Source organism: Chaetura pelagica, unplaced genomic scaffold (assembly GCF_000747805.2).
Source record: "Chaetura pelagica isolate M959 unplaced genomic scaffold, ChaPel_1.0 scaffold189, whole genome shotgun sequence".
Lineage (NCBI taxonomy): Eukaryota > Metazoa > Chordata > Aves > Apodiformes > Apodidae > Chaetura > Chaetura pelagica.
The window spans coordinates 88,559-108,466 of NW_009970716.1; the positions used below are offsets into that span (position 1 = coordinate 88,559).

General features: G+C 39.0%; 2 protein-coding genes across 2 annotated transcripts in view; one reads left to right on the top strand and one right to left on the bottom strand.

Annotated features, from left to right (window-relative positions):
* Positions 1-3,749: 3,749 nt before the first annotated feature.
* On the bottom strand, positions 3,750-17,428 carry SPATA18 (spermatogenesis associated 18; the record flags this gene model as incomplete). The annotated part of the gene is made up of 11 exons (XM_010006131.1): positions 17,311-17,428; positions 17,090-17,199; positions 15,574-15,692; positions 11,996-12,091; positions 9,134-9,268; positions 8,219-8,447; positions 7,065-7,223; positions 6,380-6,555; positions 4,964-5,087; positions 4,578-4,652; positions 3,750-3,792 (listed from the first exon to the last, which is right to left on the bottom strand). Coding segments are annotated over exons 1-11 (1,384 nt in total), but the record flags the coding sequence as incomplete, so codon positions are not given.
* Positions 17,429-18,134: 706 nt separating this feature from the next.
* SGCB (sarcoglycan, beta (43kDa dystrophin-associated glycoprotein)) overlaps positions 18,135-19,908 on the top strand; it is an 8,812-nt gene continuing 7,038 nt past the window's right edge. The window contains exon 1 of the mRNA XM_010006132.1: positions 18,135-18,170. Coding sequence (XP_010004434.1) covers positions 18,135-18,170 — 36 coding nt within the window. The remainder of the gene's footprint in view (positions 18,171-19,908) is intronic.

Here is a 19,908-nt window from a genome sequence, read left to right on the forward strand (position 1 = left end):
CATATTTTGTCTTCCTGTACTCCAGACTGCTTCCCTGGACCGTTACACATGTAGTCTAAGAAAAACACGTGCTCGCAAGGTTAACACTCCCAGGATGGACAGTCTGTTAACTCTTAATAAACAGTGCCAGTATATTTACAGCAGTATCAACAAAAAAAGACCACAAGCTCATAGAGATGTCACCTTAAGGTTTAGCATGAGGTGTCCATTTGCAATAACAGCAATTGACATCTGTTTTAATTTGGTTTAAGCTAAATTCAGAGCAGCTTAGGTCCTGCTAGTGTAAGAGTTTAGGCTTGCTATTGTGTAAAATCTCTAACAATATAACCAATTTACTTTTTTTCCACTTTGGAGGTGGAAATGGACATGTAATTTAGATTGCAGTTACTCATTCCTGAAATTCCAGTGTGGGTAAGAAAAACATATGGCACTAACTGGTATTAATCACCTGAAGATTGTTAAATTCAGAGTTTCATATGCATTTCTTTGACTTAATTTCATTCCTAGCTTAAGAATTTGAAGACAGTCCTTAATTTAAACCACAAGCTCTTCAGGTTGACCAATACACCATACACTGACTGGAAATGAAAATACTAATTGTATTTGTACACTAAAGGACTGACACAGCTCTGTCTGTGTCTGGTTTTAGTTGGGTAGATTCCTACCATAAATACAGCAGCATGTAGGAGTAATCAAGTTCCCTTTTCTAAGCAGAGGTGTAATGTTCCAGATAAAGTTAAGGCAGCAACAGTGTGCCTTGGGGAGGACTTTGCAGTGAACCAGATAGTACTTCACGTGCCCTCATCTAAGCAAGTCACCTCAGTTTGAATAGTAGTTATTCACTTACTTGCATTGTGTCAAGTACTTTTAAAGAATAAAACATTCAATTTCTGGTTGACACATGAAACATACGTAAAGGTTCAAGGAAAATTAAGTCTGCACAACATACACTAAATACAGTATTACAACATGATGTTGGCCCTATTTTTTTTCACCTGAGAACCAGTTTACCAGGAGATAGAAAAAACTTGGGAAAATACTTGTTGCTTTTTTAAAACTCCATTTATTTTTTATTAACTAAAACAATTCAGCCATTAAAACTGTAAACTGTATAAAAAGCCACAGGCTAAAATGGTTTCTATGAATAGAAGATGATGCTTCCAAATAACAAGTGTTTGTCTTGTCTATGCTGTTTTAGGGGTGCATGTATCATCAACACAGAGAGGTTTTCACTGAAGGGTGTGAATGCAGTTTATAAACATATGCGTTATATCTGCTTTACATGACTGATGTAAAAGGCTGAATGCCAGCTACTGTGAAGAGAAGGAATTAGCCTAAAGTAATCTCTCTTTATAAAATTTTTATTTTAAAACAGATTTTTGCATGCAGGCCAAAGCCCTTCAGGAAAAAGGAATGTCACAGGAAGCCATACTAACAGTGATAAACAGCATCTTTACACTGACATTTTCCTTTTGAACAGGTAACATTGCTTTGAGAACCGTGCTTTTCCAAGGAAGAAGTGTTGCCTTCTCAAAGACATAAGGAAGTATAAACACACGACCCACTTCATTTATGTTCATGCTTTTGTCTCTTAACAGGAAAATGGCACCAAGTGTTCTGTCTGTGCTCCCCCTACCCAGTGAAAGGTACAGCTTCCACATAAACAACACACCTGTAGATCAGCAAAAGCGTGACAGATACATGTGTTGTTTTAAACTATGCAAACCTTTCTTCCAACTTTTCAACCATAAAATGAAAAGTACATTTCTTCAGTATACTTGTTTTAGTATACTTTTTTAGTATACTGAAATTTCAATTCCTTGACTAGTGTGCTGCCTGCCTAAGAGGAATACAGTACTGAAACTTAAAACATTCAATCTGAACACATGCTAATATAGCTGCAAGCCATAGCAAATGCTTTTTTGTTTTTCTAATACAAAGTTTCACCATTTAATGCTACAGTAAGAAAATCACTGTGTAGTTAACACCAATCAAAGGCAGCTGAGAGAGATAACATAAAGCTGATTTAATTCTGGTGGCACTTTTACAGGATGACAAACTTCTGCAGTATATACGTGCAATATAAAAGTAAAGTTAAAAGGCTCAAATCCTGGAGGATGTACAGGCATGTTTTCTAGGGAGCATTTTGATATTTTTTGGCTTTCACATTTACTTTCTCCAGGCTGTATTTTTGCTTTAACTTACCACTCATCTCCACAGCCTCCTACAAGTCTGAATCAGCACCACACTCACTGCCAACCAGATTAGATGAGAAGGTTCCACCAACCTCCTGCTCCCAACTTTCTTTCTCTCTTTCTCATTTATTTCAAAACCAAAAATGCTGATACTAAAATAAACATTTCCACGGGGAACAAACTATTTAAAGTGTCAGAATAAATCCTGCTTGGTTCTCTAATTTTTTCACTTAAAACATAATAAATGTCCACACTAAGAGATAACTGGACATGTTTTTTTCACTGTGTTCACAAGAATTACTGATCTATCAGTTTAGTATGAAAGCCCATTAAGTGTTATACCAAATAGGCCACATCAAGCAAATATTTCAAAGCTCACCAATAGTCAGTGGCACACTTTCAATATACTTTTAAGTTCCAAACTGCAATTTTTTATTACATTCACTTCTAAGTAACATTTAACAAGGACTATTACTGCCTTGCTAAAGGATACACGTGTCCTGGGGATTGCTGGACTATTGTTAGTTTAGGACTGTTCCATGCAACTTTTACATTGTAGCTAGAAAATTCAGTTTACTGCAAAGATGTATTTAAAAGGATGCAGTATGAGACTGGCACATTCTAAGATTACTGCTGTTTTCTAAAATTGTAAATAAGCCCCAACTAATGAAATGTTTTTCAAGTAACAGCAAACCCGAACATTCTGCAACATTCACCATTTAGATTATATTAAACATCCTGTCAAGGTAAATTGCATCATTTGGTATCTGTGGAAAACATTCTAGGAGCAGTTAGTCTATCTCCATCTGCAGGTTTACAGTATGGGTTCCTTAGTGCTGTGCAAATTTTGCCAAATGAATATGATCCTTTATTACATGCACTTTTTTCTTTTTTTTTTTTTAATCAGAAGGGTTGTATTAGTTTCTAAAATTGTAAATAAACCTTCTATAATTCTAAAAACCACACTGAACACAAACTCCATTTGCGTGACAATTGCCATTCACATTATTGTGAGACCTGAGGTACTCCTGAGGAGGAAAGGCACCAGTGAAGTTGTTGGATCCAGACCTGCTGAATTACAGGCACAGGCTCAGCTAACGCCCTATTGGAAAAAAAGACACATTTCAGTACAACAGTTTTTTTCTGAATCTCTAAATTAGTTTAGCTTCAAGATGGGCACACATTCATACTGTTTGAAGTCCCTCACTTCACCATCACCACCTAGCTACCTCTTTGAACTTTGAAAGGCATGGATCCAGCAGCTGTATCTTATGTGAGTAAGGGAACAAGTTCTACTTACTATAGAACTGACCACAATAAAGGCAACCAGCAGAGAGGACTCACTTTCAAGTGGTCTGAATAGTGAAAAACAAGATCTCCTAGTCGGAAATTTCAGCCTTTTTCCACACACAGAAAAGAAATGGGCTACCCACTTTAAAAATAAAACTTGAACAAGTATTTTAGAGTCAAAGACTTTCAGCATGTTATTTTGACTCTTTCCTCACTCGTCCATGTGAAAACCATGAGTCATTATGACCTAATATGCCCACTTACTTGGGCTTCCACTCCTCAGTGAAGGACTGCAGCTTCGAGACAACTGCAAGACAAACAGAAAAGGAAACTCAGATGTGCTACTGTACCCAACAAAGTCACCTGGGGAGCCATCAACATTCTGAAAATTTGCACCTGTTACTCTATCTGTGCAGCTCCACTGCTACAAAGTCAAATTTAACAACTTTCTCTTTTACACCTGCACTCAGGCAAAAAAAGTGAGTCTTACTCAAAGCCCCTCACATTTTCAGTGTTCACATTTTCAGTTGAGGGCATCTATGACAACTTAATAAGATGGGCTAACAGCTAGAAAGAGACATATGATTCTTACTGAAATAATTTAAAATATTTTGTAATTACATCATATGCAGAACTCTGCTAAGGTTTCACTTATCTTATTAGTATCACCTCAGTTCTTCCCTCCTACACTGATTTTCTGCTCCTTTGAGGCAGCAGAGGGTAAATTTAGATCACTAATTTCAGAAGGCACAGGCCATATGCTGTACATGTACTGCAAGATGACTAAAACAGTTCCAGATGATGCAATCAGTTATTCAGAAGGGTACAGAAGCAAGACAAAGTAGGGGGAATGCATTCTGAAATCCAGATAATACTTCTGAGAATTTAACTGTGATCTACTTCACATACAGTATCTCCACTGATAATAACTACCTGCCAGTTCAGCTTCACCTCATTCCAGATCCAGCAAAGGCACTTATTCCCAATGTTAGAATGAACATGTGGCACAACAGCATTTTTAAAACGTTGCCTACATTCTGAGCTTAAAATACTTGATGCTGTTTATACTACAAGCATTCAGCTGGGGCTTACATGACGACATCGAAGAGGACTGCTGTTACGACTGCAGCTTCTACTTCTACTTTTACTTCTACTTCTGCGACAGCACTACAAGAGAAAAGTTTGACAAACCCCTTTTGAAAGAGGGCATTTAATAAAGACAGACTCAGCAAGCAGGCTTGCCATGATTGAGACAAGGCTTGGATCAACAAGCTCTGTCAACAATCATACATCTGCGTAACGAACACATTGAGGCAAATGGAACCATCAATCCTGAATACAGGATGAGGCACTAAAACCTAACTGATATTGGTATGGACAGCTCCAGCCACACAGGGAGCAATCAGGATCTTATCTTTTAAATTTTAAAACAGTGTTTAATTACTTCCCTTAAGGTATTACTTAACAAAAGTACATACCAGAATTCCCCTTTTTGTGACTGCCTCTCCCCTCAACACCACGACATTATTTTCCATGAGAGCAGGCCATACATGATATGCCACCAAGACAGCTGTGAAATCAGAGTCCAAACTACGATGGTACCTGTTGAAACACAGAGCACAAGAAATGTCTGCATGTAAGTGCCAAAAGATAAACATGATACTTCCAGTCATCAATGCTAATTAAAAGTAGAATACCAGGAAGGATTAGGATACAATGAGGCTTGGCCAGCCCTTTTATAGAATGATATCACATATAACTAACAGAGCTGTTTTAATTTCTACAAATTTTGGTCCATCTCTGTATATATGCGATACATGTAAACATATGTATGTCACATCTGCATCCATATAGGTGGATAAATCTGGGCATAGACATCTCCCACAGCAGCACATAGAAACACATACACCTGTTTTTTGAGGGTCACACACATCATAAGTGGAGAAAGCATTCCAAGACTATAGCACAGCATTGCTGTCTTACTTCAGCCAATAGCTTTGAGTATCAAACAGCCAATTGCCTGGTGTTTGGACAGGGTCATTAAGCAGTCAGGGATGACTCTAGACTTTCCTGTTGAAGGGCTACTTTTCTCTGTTTCTCTTCTTGGTTTCTCTAGCTCTTCCCCAACTGAGTTCCATTCTATTTCAAATTATTTTTAGAAACTTGCTTATTGGTGTGGCTTTTCTTGCTTTTGAGAGCAATTTTTTTGAGCTATCAGTCCCATTAGTTTTCTCAAAGGCATGGAAGTACCCTACAGTTCTCTGCCAACTAATAAACCAGCCAGCCCTGACCCTATGGATAGAAGAAAAACTCTATTATTGTGTGCATTTTTTAAACAAAATTACCACTTTTAAAGGGCATTTTTCTTTTTGCTCAGGTCCAAACCAGAAGAGATGGGAGTGTACTAAGACCCGTATGCTGTACAGCAGCCATAGCCTGGAGGTCAAAGTACACATATTGATGATTCTGGTTACAACGTAACACCCATTGTCAGACCTCAATAAACTTGACCTTTACAGAATGGGTCAGAAAGGAGGAACAAAGACACAAATATTTTATAAACACTGGAGGCAGACAGAGACTAAATCGGGAAAGGAAAGCTGATTATAATTTCCTCTTAAAGGATAAATTGAATATGCTCTGGAGACTGAAGTTTATCCAGAAAATTGCTCTGCTGTTCATTAAAAATAAAGCTGTTAACACTGGTCCACATCCTGACATTTATATACCATCACTAACCTTAAAGGCATACCAAACCCACTACAGACCCAGAATATTTGCCCCATGTTATTGCCTAGCATCAATCTTAAACCTTGATATGAATTAGGAAAAAGTAGACTGAACAACCTAAGGCATTAGTAGCAAAAATCCAAATGAAAATAAAGAGTTCTTACTTGGTCTCACTGAAAAGTTCTCCATCAGTACTAAAGGCAATATCAAGAGGAGGAATAAGTGTCTGCATTGAAAAAGCCACACGGCACAACTCTCGAATCAAAGTGCTGATCACAATGAAATCAATTTCTGGTGGAAATGAAATCTTTGGGTTGATGTTCATGCAGCGAATTACTTCCTGAAAATAAACACAATTGAGTAACTTGAGCTCAGTAACACTTTTATTCATGGGCAAGTATGGAAATCCCTTCAGTCCCCAGCAGTGTTGTATTAGGCTATTATAGCATATACTATCTTCAGAAAGAATGTGCTATTATTTTAGAAATAAAATTAGATACATCATTGACAATGAGATTCCTTTTTCTTTTCTTTTTTTTTTAAGATGGTTTAGAGTGGAGCACAGAATTTGAGAAATTAGTTTATATTTATTTAACTGAGAAAATTACACTGTATCTTGCCAAAAAATATAATTCTGGCAAAGACTTTCTAGTCACAGGTAAATAAAACAAGTGATAACTGGGCCACACCACAATATTATTTTGGAAAATAAACTCCTACAAGACTTAAAATCCATGCAATAAACTTTCTTCCTCCTTAAGGTTACAGTGCAATTCTAGTCTACACTCTCTGAATTTATTAGCTACTCAAATAGATCACCATGTCCCTTCCCTGCTGCCCTTGACTTACATTGACACTGGCTTGAACGTCATACAGATCCTCATGGCGAACTATATAATCCAGGACAGCATCTTCAAGTGACTCAGGCCCTGAGTGACCCAAAGACAGAGTTTCTCTTACACGTATTTTGAACTGCCTGTAGGCCATCTTTGCTGCATGAAAAGACTCCTGAAAATGTACAGAACATCTAGTTAAATCCAGGAGACTGAGATTAATTTTTTATAAATCATCTGAGAGCATGAAGTTAGTTAGTATCATCATTTTATGGAGGAACATAAAACGCTGCTGTAAAAGTGAAAGTTAAAAATAGCACTCATCTGGGAGGACTTCTCTGATTACATCAAGTGTGATTTATCTGCAGAAGACAGGATTGAAAAGCTTCCCACCTAACCTTCTATTTTTATTTAGGATTCCATCACACACCCACAATCAGTGGAATCACATTCAAAGATATCAAGAGCAGAATTCAGTAATAGCATTTTATGTGCCACAGCCTAACATGTCAGACAGGAGCACCTCTTGTCTGTTGGGAAGAAAGGCTGAACTGGAGAGTGTAAACTGAATTACACTTGTGAGAAAAAACTTCAGTAAGTTAAATGTGCTTGGGTTTGCACACATTAAAGACATATTGCCTCTCTGACATAGGTAGGTACTGCACCAACTTCATGGAAAAGAGATTAAGTACAGAAAAATGAAAACAAATTTCTTCAGACTGAACTCATAGCAACTGTGAGGTATCTAGGTAATTTCAAGAGACTCAATAAAACTAGAAAAGAACATTGCTAAATGCAAGAGGGAAGCATAACATGGAAAGATCTTTAGCTTTCTAAAATGTAGTATTCCCAAAAGAACTCATCTAAATGAGGTAGTACTGCTCAGAACCATCTGCCTTTCAGAGCCCTTCATTCTTACGTGCCCCTTTTAGCACGTAAAAGGGAGGTTGCTGACCCTTTTCTACCGTTGGGACTGGACAGTCAGAAAAGGACACTAAATTGAGAGCACAGTGTAAAAGTGGAAAGAAAGCAAAATCAAAAGGGAAAAAAATTCATTTTCTTCTCAGTACGTCACAGAAATACTAATTCACACACTAATTTAATACAATCCAGCCATAATATTTTACAAAACATTTCTGGTCTGTAAAACAAGAACTCTTTTTTTCTTACCACAGCTGCAATGTATATTATCCTCCGCACCATCTCAATGTCACTGATGTACGTCCTCAGAAGGGTCTCTGCATCCAGACGTTCCTCAGCATAGATGTCCCCAAAGCGAGCGAGCAGGCCGCTGCGCCGGGAGGCGTTGGTGCGCCTGGCGCGGCCGGGGGAGCAGCTCCGCAGGCGCAGCGGGCTCAGCGACCTGCTCGTCGGGGACGGAGAGCGGCTCCGTGCGATCCTAGGGCAGACACGTAAGAAGCATGAAAGCACTTCACCAGCCTCAGGTGCTTTTGCCTTGTGCACAGACCTTTGTGTTGATTTCATTATTATCAGGGTACGCTGAGATTTTGAGCCAACATAATGAACGCAGTAAAGCTGCAGCTGCTCAGTCTAAAGTGAAGACATTCGTGGCAATGCATTGTATGGGCTAGAGCTTGAACAATAAAATTAAAGTAATTCCTACAGTGTGTACAGCCAAGCACTTCGTTCTGGGGAAATACACTTTAAACTAGTAATACTTTGGAGATTTGTGCCTCTTTAAGTAACACTGAAGAGTTGTAAAGTTAAGCAAGTGAGAGCATAACAAACAAGTTGTGCCCTGCAATGGTATTCAAAGAGGACTTATAAACAAAACAAAACACACAACAAACCCTAACCCTATCTTTTTATCTCATACAATTGCTTTAGTTGTATTTTGTAAAGCTGCTCTCTTTGCTGTTTTGCCAGAAACTAAATAAACATAGCTGCCTGAAATTAAATCATTTGGGCAGTGAGAAAAGTTAGTTAAAGAGTTTATGTTCCTTCCTAACAAAGTACAAAAACTTCGCTTTTGTTTATAGTTCAATTTAAAAGGAAGAGGGAATTCATGTTGTTCAACATGAACAATTTCTCTGATTCAGCAACTTCCCTGAATAATGCCTCTACCTGCTCCGGAGAACAGACTTTTGGGCATCCAGGATAGAAATCTCATCCCGCAGTATCTGAATCTGCTGCTCATAGTCATTCAGACGATCTAACTTCTTCAGGGCATCCTTCTCTTGGGCACAGGAAGTCTTCAGTCTTAACCACACATAATAACATCAGTCACAAGGTGTCCTTCTATCAATGCAAACCATCTATCAATTAATCTTCATAATCAAACAAAAATAACAGAAAAAGAGAAATCTTGAGCAAGCTCCATATACTGAAATACAGGGAAATCAAGAGTTTAAAAAAAAGCATTCACCAAAGCATACTCTAAATTATGCTTTAAAATGTAAAAGTGTACTGTGGCAGGAGACTGGATACACTGCACTTTAAGAGGAGAGATGACTGGTTAACATTTTGTGTCCTTGCACTAGTTCAGACTATGAGGTCTAAGAAAAAAAACTGATTTCTTTCTCATATTTAAGACATTAACTAAACCAGATCCCTTTTCTGTCCTGCAGTTTAAGACTAGGTGTTTTCTTATGTCAGGTTCATCATCACCAGTGATGTTTTCAAGTAACGTGAAAAGTTAATGATTTCTCTTCTGCTCTCCCTAAGAGAAACAGTAAACACTGGTGGACTACCATTAAAGCAAGTTTATCCTCTGCTCTTACTCTTCCTTCATGTTAGAAAGTATCCCAACATCTCTTCTTACCCTCCTAACATAGATATTACTGTAATTTTCCTCTTTTGAAAAGAAGGAAAAAAAAAAAAGGTTTTCTACTTTCTACTAATTTTGGATGCCTTCAGTCCCTCCTTTTCTTTACTGAAGGACTCCACTGAGATTTTTGAGTCTCTGAACCAAGGAAAGGTGAAATGTTTCTCAATTAACAGGCTTCCTGTTCTGACTGTTTAAAGAGAAGGCTGACTGAGAGGACCACAGGTAATCTGCTGTAACAGCCCAGAAGACAAAAATGTGTTCAAAAAATGCTTTCAGTATGCAAGACAGAGAGACTATAGACAAGGGGAATGAGATCATCAGATATTTTTAAAAGTCTCAAGAAACAAGTTTACAGACCAAGTTGCAAAGGACACATCTGGCAAACTGTTCCTTACACTAAAAAAAAAAAATATATAGTCCTGCCCTAAGTGCCACAGATTAGTCCTGATCTCACTTTCTCTACTTTTAGAAGGATTCTGGTTTCAATAAGCAGGTGAACAGGCAAATCTGATTTCATCCATCTAAAAGGGTTCAAATTTTGAAAATAACTATTCACAGAACATGAAAAATGGCACCTTTGCTTTAATCAAAAGTGGAACATCCAGGCAGAAGATGCAAATGCAGAGTGCCAACTAAACTGAGAGTCAACATGTACCATAGGTATGTGGAGATTACAGAATTCCTGAATTCACAAGATAGGAATGTTTTATTCTTTTTCACTAGTACAGATGGCAACATGAATTTCTGCCCAGTCTGCATTAAGAAGTATACATGTGAATGGTGAGACGCTTTCTTCCTAATAGTTTTAACTGAGAAGACAGCAGTCAGGTTATATCTTTTTCACCCAACAAATCAGAAGAGCCTATTTTATGGGAATATAAGTTTATTACCCAGGTAGCCATCCAAAAAATTAAAATCCAAAGTGAAACACTTGCTAGGAAAGTCCATGGATGACATCTGTCAGCTAACATTATTCTAGAAGCAGTGATAAACATCCAGAGATGAACAAGTGATATTCAACTTGATATTGGAAGTAGAAACTCTAATGGCCTAAGATTTTTTTTTGTTCTCTCATCTTCATAGTTGCCCTAAGAAGAAAGATAAACTTGCGGATATTTATATCCTTTTCTGCAGTTTAAGCAGCAAAGTCAAGCTTCCTCCATTTTTAAGAGCAGCAATGTCATTTAACTGAAAGGCTGCACACATTTATTTAAAAAGTATTACTGTATTTCTGTTGCTGAAATGTCAGAATTCACTTGATATTGGAAGTAATTTCAACTATTTTTGTATTCTTTTCTGATAATATAATACACACAAAAACAAAACACCCCAACAAAAACAAAAGACATGAGGTACATTTCATAAGAGTGTAGAATTACTGCTGCTTCTGTGTTCAAATGGAAAGGTGGCTGCACCCTAACTAATCCAAATTAACTTCCCACATAGGAGCAAACACACGTAGAAACTCATAAAACATTTTTAAACCAGAGATATTGACATTACCAGTTGCCACTAGGTCTGTGCAGATTGGCAAAGGGATTTGGCAAAAATAGTCTACCAGAAAAAGCGACATAAAGAATTTTATCTTAAGACAGACAGACTGAAGTCTCTTTTATTTAGCACACATGCTACTTCCAAGAGCATCATAGCAAATTGCAAAAAATGGTTTCCAGCTATATTTAGAACATGGTTCTCTCCTCTTTAACTTCATCTCCCAGATTCAAATGTAATCAAGCTGCTAGTTTCAGGGAAGTTGTGGAAGCCCCATCCCTCAAAGTGTTCCAAGGCCAGGCTGGATCAGACTCTGGCAACCTGATCTAGTGGGAGGTGTCCTTGCCCATGTAGGCGGGGTGAAACTAGATGATCTTTAAGGTCCCTTTCAACCCAAACCATTCTGTGATTCTATGATTCCTCTCTCCTAATGAAAAAAAGTATAGAAGTTCAGCCACCAGGGATCTTCTCACATGGATCTACTTATGCTAATTCTCTCTATATATAGCACCAAGAAACAAACTTACAGGATGCTAAAAAGCTAGACCTACTTTTTGCTCTAGCATAAGACAGTGTAGCATAAACAGAACCTGCTCAGGTAAACGACAGACTGTGTCTCTGCATGCTGACTGTCTGCCACAAATACCCCAAGATTCAATTTTTCTTACGCTGCTTTTAGCTGAATAATTTCATCTTCTGCTGCCAAAAGAGTAGAGGCGGATTTGGTCTTTGCATCTTCAAGAGCCAACTGGGTTTTTGCCAGACTGCAAGAAAAATTAATAACCTTCATGGTAAAGGCAGAGATTCTACCAGAGAATTTCATATGACAAACTGACTGTTTAAGCAGACCAAGTCCATGCAAATGTAACATATGAAAACAATCACAGTGGGCTTTGTGCAGACTATCAGCACACAAAGAGCTGATAAGAAGTTGCATTCTGATAATAGAATTATTTTGCTACAACCCATTATTTTTAATTAAGACTCAAGTACATTTTCTCCATCAATTTCAACAACTTACAGCATTCGGAATGACTTCACTGTCCATAGATGTCTTGGGACATTAATTCTCTTTTTCCTGCACTTGCCCCCTGCCTACCAATAACTACACAATCACGGCTCCCTACTGCGTCACCCTGAAAGGATTAGTTCTGAAACCTTCACACATCTTCACCTATGAATTACCTCTTCCCAACCCTCCACCTTCCAGTCTTCTACCTTTGCAAACCACACCCAGCACCTCTCTGACCTGACTGCAGGGAGAAATGCCACCCAAAAACTGTCCAAAAACTTTATTACCAATTTCTCACTTCTAACAGGAATATAAAAAATTACTTTTTCTTGTAATGCAAACTGCCCCACAATAACTGCAATCTGTACTAGTGAATAACTTCCCTTGTACTTCTCACCTTAACTATCCAACACTTTTCTCCAGCTCATTAAATAATCTCTTTCTATCCACACAGGAGACTAGGATGACAAGCCTCACCCCTAAACCAACCTCTGTATATACCTGAACCACAGAACAGTTGAGGTTGGAAAGGACCTCTGAAGGTCATCTAGTCCAACCTCCCTGCTCAAGCAGGACCATGCAGAGTCAGTTTCCCACAACAGCTTTTTAATATCTCCAAGGTTGGAGACTCCACAGTCCCTCTGGGCAACCAATGCCAGTGCTCAGTCCACCTCCTAGTCAGAAAATGTTTCTTGATGTTGAGAGGTAACCTCCTGTGTTCCAGTGGTATCCACTGCCTCTCATCCTCTAACTGGGCACCGCTGGAAATAGCCAGGATCTATCTTCTTTGCACTGTTCCTTCAGGTATATATGTTAATAAGATCCATCAGTCTCCTATAACTCTTCTCTACAGTTAGAAATATCAACAGAAAACAAACTCCTTTGCTTTTTAAACCTTCCAAGCTTGAATTATTTTGCAAGATTACCTAATTCTGGCAAACCAGTTGAAATGTGAAGAATAAACAAAAAACCTTTCCCTTCCTCCAGACAACATGGGGTGCTTCTCTGGTACCTACCTTGTCACTTTTGGTACTTAATATATACCACAAGATCACAAGATTTTTTTATCCTCTTATCTTCTTTACAGGGGGATGCACTGATCTTTAACTAATCAAGGCTGACTGACTGTTTTGATAGTGAAAAACTGGAATACTTGCATTCATCCAAGATGAGACAAAGATGCTAATACATGTTAATGAATAAGGGAAGACCAAACAATATCATCTCCCTTGCCTTCTGTAATATCTTTGACACAGTTCCACACAACATACTTGTCTCTAAATTGGAGAGGTATAGATTTGATGTATGGACTAATTGATGGATATGGAATTGGCTGGATGGCCAAGCCCAAAGAGTTGCAGTCAATAGTTCAATGTCCAAATGGAGATCAGTGACAAGCAGTGTCCCTCAGCCATCTGTTATTGGGACTGGTACTGATCTATATCTTTATTAATGAAATCGACAGCAGGATTGAGTGCACCTTCAGCAGGTTTGTGGATGACACCAAGCTGAGCACTGCAGTTGATACTCTTGAGAGAACAGATGCCATTAAGAGGGACCTTGACATGCTTGAGGAGTGAATCTCATGAAATTCAACACGCCAAGTGCAAGATTATGCACATGGGTCAGGGCAATCACCAGTATCAGCACAGACTGGTGTCAAAAATTGATTAAGAGCAGACCTATGGAGAAGGACTTGGAGGTAGCAATAGATGAAAAATTAAAAATGGGCTGGTACATTGCCAGCCCAGAAAGCCAACCGTATTGTGAACTGCATAAAAAGAAGCATGGCCAGCAGGTCAAGGGAGGTGATTTTCTCCCTCTACTCCCCTTTTGTGAGACCCCTCCTGGGGTAGTGTGTCCAGCTCCAGGGTCCACACTACAAAAAAGACATGAAAATCTTAAAGCAGGTCCAGAGGATTGCCACAAAATAATATGAGGGTTGGAACAACTATCCTTGGAAGAAAGGCTGAAAGAGTTGGGGTTGTTTAACTTGGAGAAGAGAAAGCTTCAAGGAGACATTTTTGCAGCCTTTCAGTACTTATAGGAGGCTTATATGAAAGATGGAGAGAGACCTTACTTTTTTACTTCTGTCCTAGCAATAGGACAAGGGGTTTTTGCTCTAGACTAAAAAAAAAGATAAAATATTTAGATTAGATATAAGAAAGAAAGTCTTTACAATGAGGGTGGTGAGACACTGGAACAGGTTGCCCTGAGAAGTTTGGGTGTCCCAACCCTGGAAGTGCTCAAGGTCAGGCTGGATGGGTCTTTGAGCAACCTGCTCTACTGGCAGATGTCCCTGCCAGCTGCAGAGTGGTTGGACTAGACAACCTTTGGCTGTCCCTTCTAACCCAAACCATTCTGTGATTCTACAGTTCAATGAAAGCAGGAAATACCCGCAAGATTAGGATACAGGATGAAACATTCTATCAAGCCCCTTTCCTGTAATCTAGCTTAAGCACTTTGAAGTTCCGAGAACCTGATATTCTTGCAATCACTTAGTAAGAGTATTAAATTAAATAACTTATTGTACTGACCCAAAGAAGGTGAATATTGATTGTTCTCATGCTAGTAGTATGCACGATAAAGTATCTGTCACTTGGAGCTACTTCTGAAACTGCACTGGAACTGGCACTAGCTGCACGAATTTGTTTCTGAAGCAATTAACACTATTTGGGACTACAGAGGTCCACAAAATGTGTCCCATACAACTGGACAAAAGCAGTTCAGTCTAGTCACTTACTTGAAAATTTGTCTCTTTTTCTTCCTCCATCTTACTACAGCAGGTTTTGGTCTTCTTAGATGCTCACATATGGATTACATACTATGACTAATTACGACATGTTGTAGGTCCTTCAAAAAGTGTTGCAATACAGCTATTCAACTGATTTTTATCAAGGTTTGCTCAGCATGCAGCGGTTCATTCACTGTAATCCCACTGGGATGCTCATGCGCAACACAAAACCCTTTCATCTAGAATACTGGCATGTTTTTCAACTCCTCTGCCAGAAGCAAAATCTACCAAGTTAATTTATGAATGCATGCATGACCATCATTTGTACCCCACTTTGGATACACACAGACAATCCAGAGCCTAGATGTATTTTGAAGCTCTTATTTTAAGCCAGAAATCCAATACTTACAAATCGCCATCAGTATTTAGGTGTCAAGAGAAAAACATGGCTTGTTGAAAAACAAAAAACAGACAAAAAGAATCATAGTTAATTCCCCTACTCTTGTTGCACACGGTTGAGCTGTAGGCGAGTTGAAGTCAGTTCTTCCTGCAGCTCTTGCAGTAGACAAGTGTGATTGATATCCAGCTCTCTCAACTGCTTCTCTTTCTCAATTGAATCCTTCAACAAAACAAAAACCCATGCTGCTAGGATGTTCAACCTTACATAAACCTTCAGCAATGTAGTATAGCGTGATCAGCAGACGTGTTTCTAAACATTTTAGTAAAGACCATGTTTTAAGTAACTGAAAACAAAAGCAGTTGTGTGCTTTCTACATGAAAAATATTAATTTCCTTCAGACCTCATGATAAAGAATGTAGAAGATCTGCATATGCAGATTTACTACCTGTATATACATCTTCTGATGAAAGAGTTCTTGCAGATATGTTGCTTTTTTTTTCTTCCTGTCAGACATCCTCTGACTGACTGTATCACTAACTCAAGTAAAGTTTTTTGACATGAAGCTCTGTGTTTAATATCATATATATTTGCCTGATACTACCATAATTAAATAAGCAACCATGCAGTAGGCTTTTCTTTAAATTCAGAATGTCACGTGCAGTGACAAATCCATAACAGGTGTATTAAGTATGCTGTCATTTAGTAAAATCATTATTTTAAATGTTGAGGGTTTTTGGCAAAACTCTACTCCTGCAATACACTAGAATCCACCTCTCAAGGGATATTACTTTTTATTTGTCCTTATTTTAATTGTGAAAGATTTTTACACAAGTGTAAAAATGAGAAGTCAGACAACATGGAATCATAAGTGTCAAATCTCAACATCTTCAATATCTTCATCTAGTCTGCATCAACAAATGCTCTTATTTTCTTTCAAAGCACAAAGCCACAGCAGACCTGTCTTTCTGCTAAACTGTTAGTACTACAACTTCTTCAGCAAATACCAAATACATATTAACTCCAAGCATCAAGTCAGGCACGTGATGGCATCATGATGGACATAAGTACTTCTTTTCCCCCTCCCTCTTCTGGAGATACTATAATGGTCAGATACTAAACAAAGATATTTTTTTTCTTCAACAAAATAAGGGGAGCTCACAGATAAATGCCTGAGATTTATACACAACTTCAGCTTACACATGTATCTTCACACAGTGTCAGGTTTTTACTAATAGATATGCAGCATAAATACTTCTCTGATCTCTTTGCAAATGTAAATGTAGCAGAAAAGGAAAAGGAAAGGAATAGCAGTGCAAGAACATAGCTTATTTTACAAAGCAAATTTTTCCATATCGTCGCTCACTATTGTGAGACGGCATAAGCTGTAGAATGTCAAAAGAAACTTTAATGACTAATTAAATCAAAAACGTCTTTGATTTTGCTTGAATGTAAGATGAGACAGAGAAATAGCATAGTTTCCTCCATAAGCAACTAAGGTCATACCACATTCAGCAAAATCAGGGAGGAAGGCTATTATTAACAGAAAGTCAGCAAAGCTCCCCCTGCAGTTACCTATTCATACCGTTCTACACCCTTAAAAAAATGTTCCTACATACCTGAATGAGAGAGGAGCTGGTTTCAAAGAGCCTTCCAGAAGCAGCACAGGAAGTGCCTAGCCATGGCAGGAGACGAGTTTTTATTGTTTCCATACCTGCATAATGCCCACCTAAGAAAATACATACATTAAGAAATTGTGAGAACACTTACAGGAAGAACCAGAGCTTGTAAAGATGATGTGTGCGAAATGTGTTAGGAGTAAGACAAGGCACTGATTTACCTTCTCGAGATGTTTCATTGAGGATTGTGAAGAGCTGCCCTTGAATCTGAGAGTTCAGTTCTATTATTTCACAGCATCGGTTCAGATTCTGATCACAGGAGTTAATCTGTAAATTCATGTGTATTAATACATCTGCCTGGGATTTCTTACTTAAAATTATTTTTGTTATGATCATTACTTTTTTTCCCCTAAAATTATATCTTCACAAACTTTTCTTACTGCATCTGCTAGAATACTCATCTTTAAAAGGTTCACATCGTTAACAGGCAAACAAAGCAGACATCAGAACTTGTACCACCCAATTATCTCACTGCTTGAGAAAACTTTACTCCTTTCCCCATTCATCAAGAAGATGCAACCACAAATATGTCTAAAGGGAGAATCCTAATAATTGTGGGTCTGTGTTAAAATTTTTCAACACAGAGTTTTAAAAATAATGACAGGAGATTGTTGAATGAAAAAATTTATTAGTTGAAAATCTCATCTTCCTTTTTAGCTTAAATAATACATATCAGGCTATTATCTCACTGTTGCTAACAGCCACATGAGGCCTCCATGCCATTTAATCTCATTTTTAAGAGTTGCCAACTGAAACAGATACCACTGAAGAATTGGCAAAATCCAGCATTACACCTAGGAAACAACAGAACAGTAAAACTACACCACTTTCAGCAAATACAATTCTGAAAAGGAGTTGAAGGGGTTAATCTGTCCCGGATGCTACTGCGTGCCAGGAGAACCTACACTTTGTACCTGCTTCCTTAATCTTTACCCATTACCCATGCACCATCTTTATAGATTACCCTCTAGGTTTTCAGGCTTTAATGGCTCCATATGGTTTTTACAAGCTTCCAAAACAGGTAAGAACTCCCCTCCATTCCCCTGCCAGCTTGCATTTTGATTGCTGCAACATGCTTTCCTTTGGCCTCAAGGAGCAGTCTCACCCCTCTGACCTCCAGCATAACACCACCTTTGGAGTGGTGCATTTTTCCAGCTCATTACACAGACATAACGCCCATGGTGCTTCCATCTGCCAGTTCCTTCTCCTCCACAATGGCAGCCTGAAGCAGCTCATCTTCATTTCCCAAGACCTCACATACTACCCTCACCTCACTTACAGAGACTTCAGCTCCAACTGTTGCTCAGCCCTCCTAAGGCCTACCTTTACCATCCCTTTGGAAGATTTTAACATTTGTGCCTCTGCTCTTCCTCCTTCGGTGTCCTGCACTTTGTGACAGCTTTACAAGCTACCCTCAAACTCCTGCTTAAAACTGTCCATTGCCAGGAATCCTGTAGAGAGTTACACTGGTTATTAACATGCTGTAACTTCTACATAACACAAAGAATAAAAAAAGTACTGACTGCCCTTGAAAATGCTGTGTCCCCGCTCAGCACCATTTCTCACCAACTGCAGCACACAGTAGGTGGTCACAGGCTCATGACTAAATCAATTATCAGTGTCCTGAAGCTAAAGAAATCTCGAGACACAAGAGTGAGAATGTTGTTAAGATTTTCCACTGAAAAAATTCTCAATTGTCAAAGCTCAGTTTCCTTCATCTCAGCTTTCCCTTATTTTATGTCTTCTCTACTGCTTCTGTTTATTTGCTTCCTCAGTCTCTTCCGTTACCTTATCCTCCTCCATGCACCCCATTACATCCATCTGTAGCCTTCTCTTCACCCACACTCAAAACCCTTTGGTCATGCCTGCTTCTCCTCTCCCAAAGCAGTTCTGCAGCTGTGCTGTCTTGCAGCAGCCTCTCAGCTCTGACAGGTTTCCCACGTGGAAGAGGAAGCTGGATGACCCTGTTCTCACTTTCAACGTCCTTTTCCCTCACCTTTCCCTGATTGTTCTCAGGCCACAGGCAATTCCTTCTAAGCACACCCTCACCCGTGGTCCTTCAATCTGCTGGTCTTCTACCATCAAATACTTTTCTGATCCAGAGTCAATCAATACAGTTCAAATATCACCCCAAACAAACACCGTGTTTAGCTATGGCCCACTCACTACAAGGACACTGAGGTGCTGGAGTATGTCCAAAGGAAGGAAACCAAGCTGGTAAAGGGTAGAGATCGCAAGTCTTACCAGAGAACTGCGGTGGTTTAACCTGGAGAAAAGGAGACTGAGGGGAAACCTTATCACTCCTTACAAGTCCCTGAAAGGAGGCTGTAGTGAGGTGGCTGGTATCTTCTCCAGAGTAAAAAGAAATAGGACAAGGAAACGGTCTCAAGTTGTGCCAGGGGAGGTTTAGATTGAATGTTAGGAAACATGTATTTACTGAAGGGGTTGTCAGGCACTGGAAAGGCTGCCCAGAGAGATGGTTGAGTCAGCATCCCTGAAGGTATTTAAAAGATAGGTAGATGTGGTGCTTAGGGACGTGGATTAGGGGTGGATTTGGCAGTGCTGGGTTAACAACCGGACTTGATCTTAAAGGCCTTTTCCAACCAAAACCAATCCTATGGTCCTGTGATGACTTTGAACCTGCAGTCCTTGCTTTCCGTGAGCCCTGTCACACGCAGAGAACGCAGCTGAAGCTGTGAGGGCTACGGGCACCGGGCGTTACAGCCGCGATAAGGGGGTGCATGCTCGGGTCAGCGCCC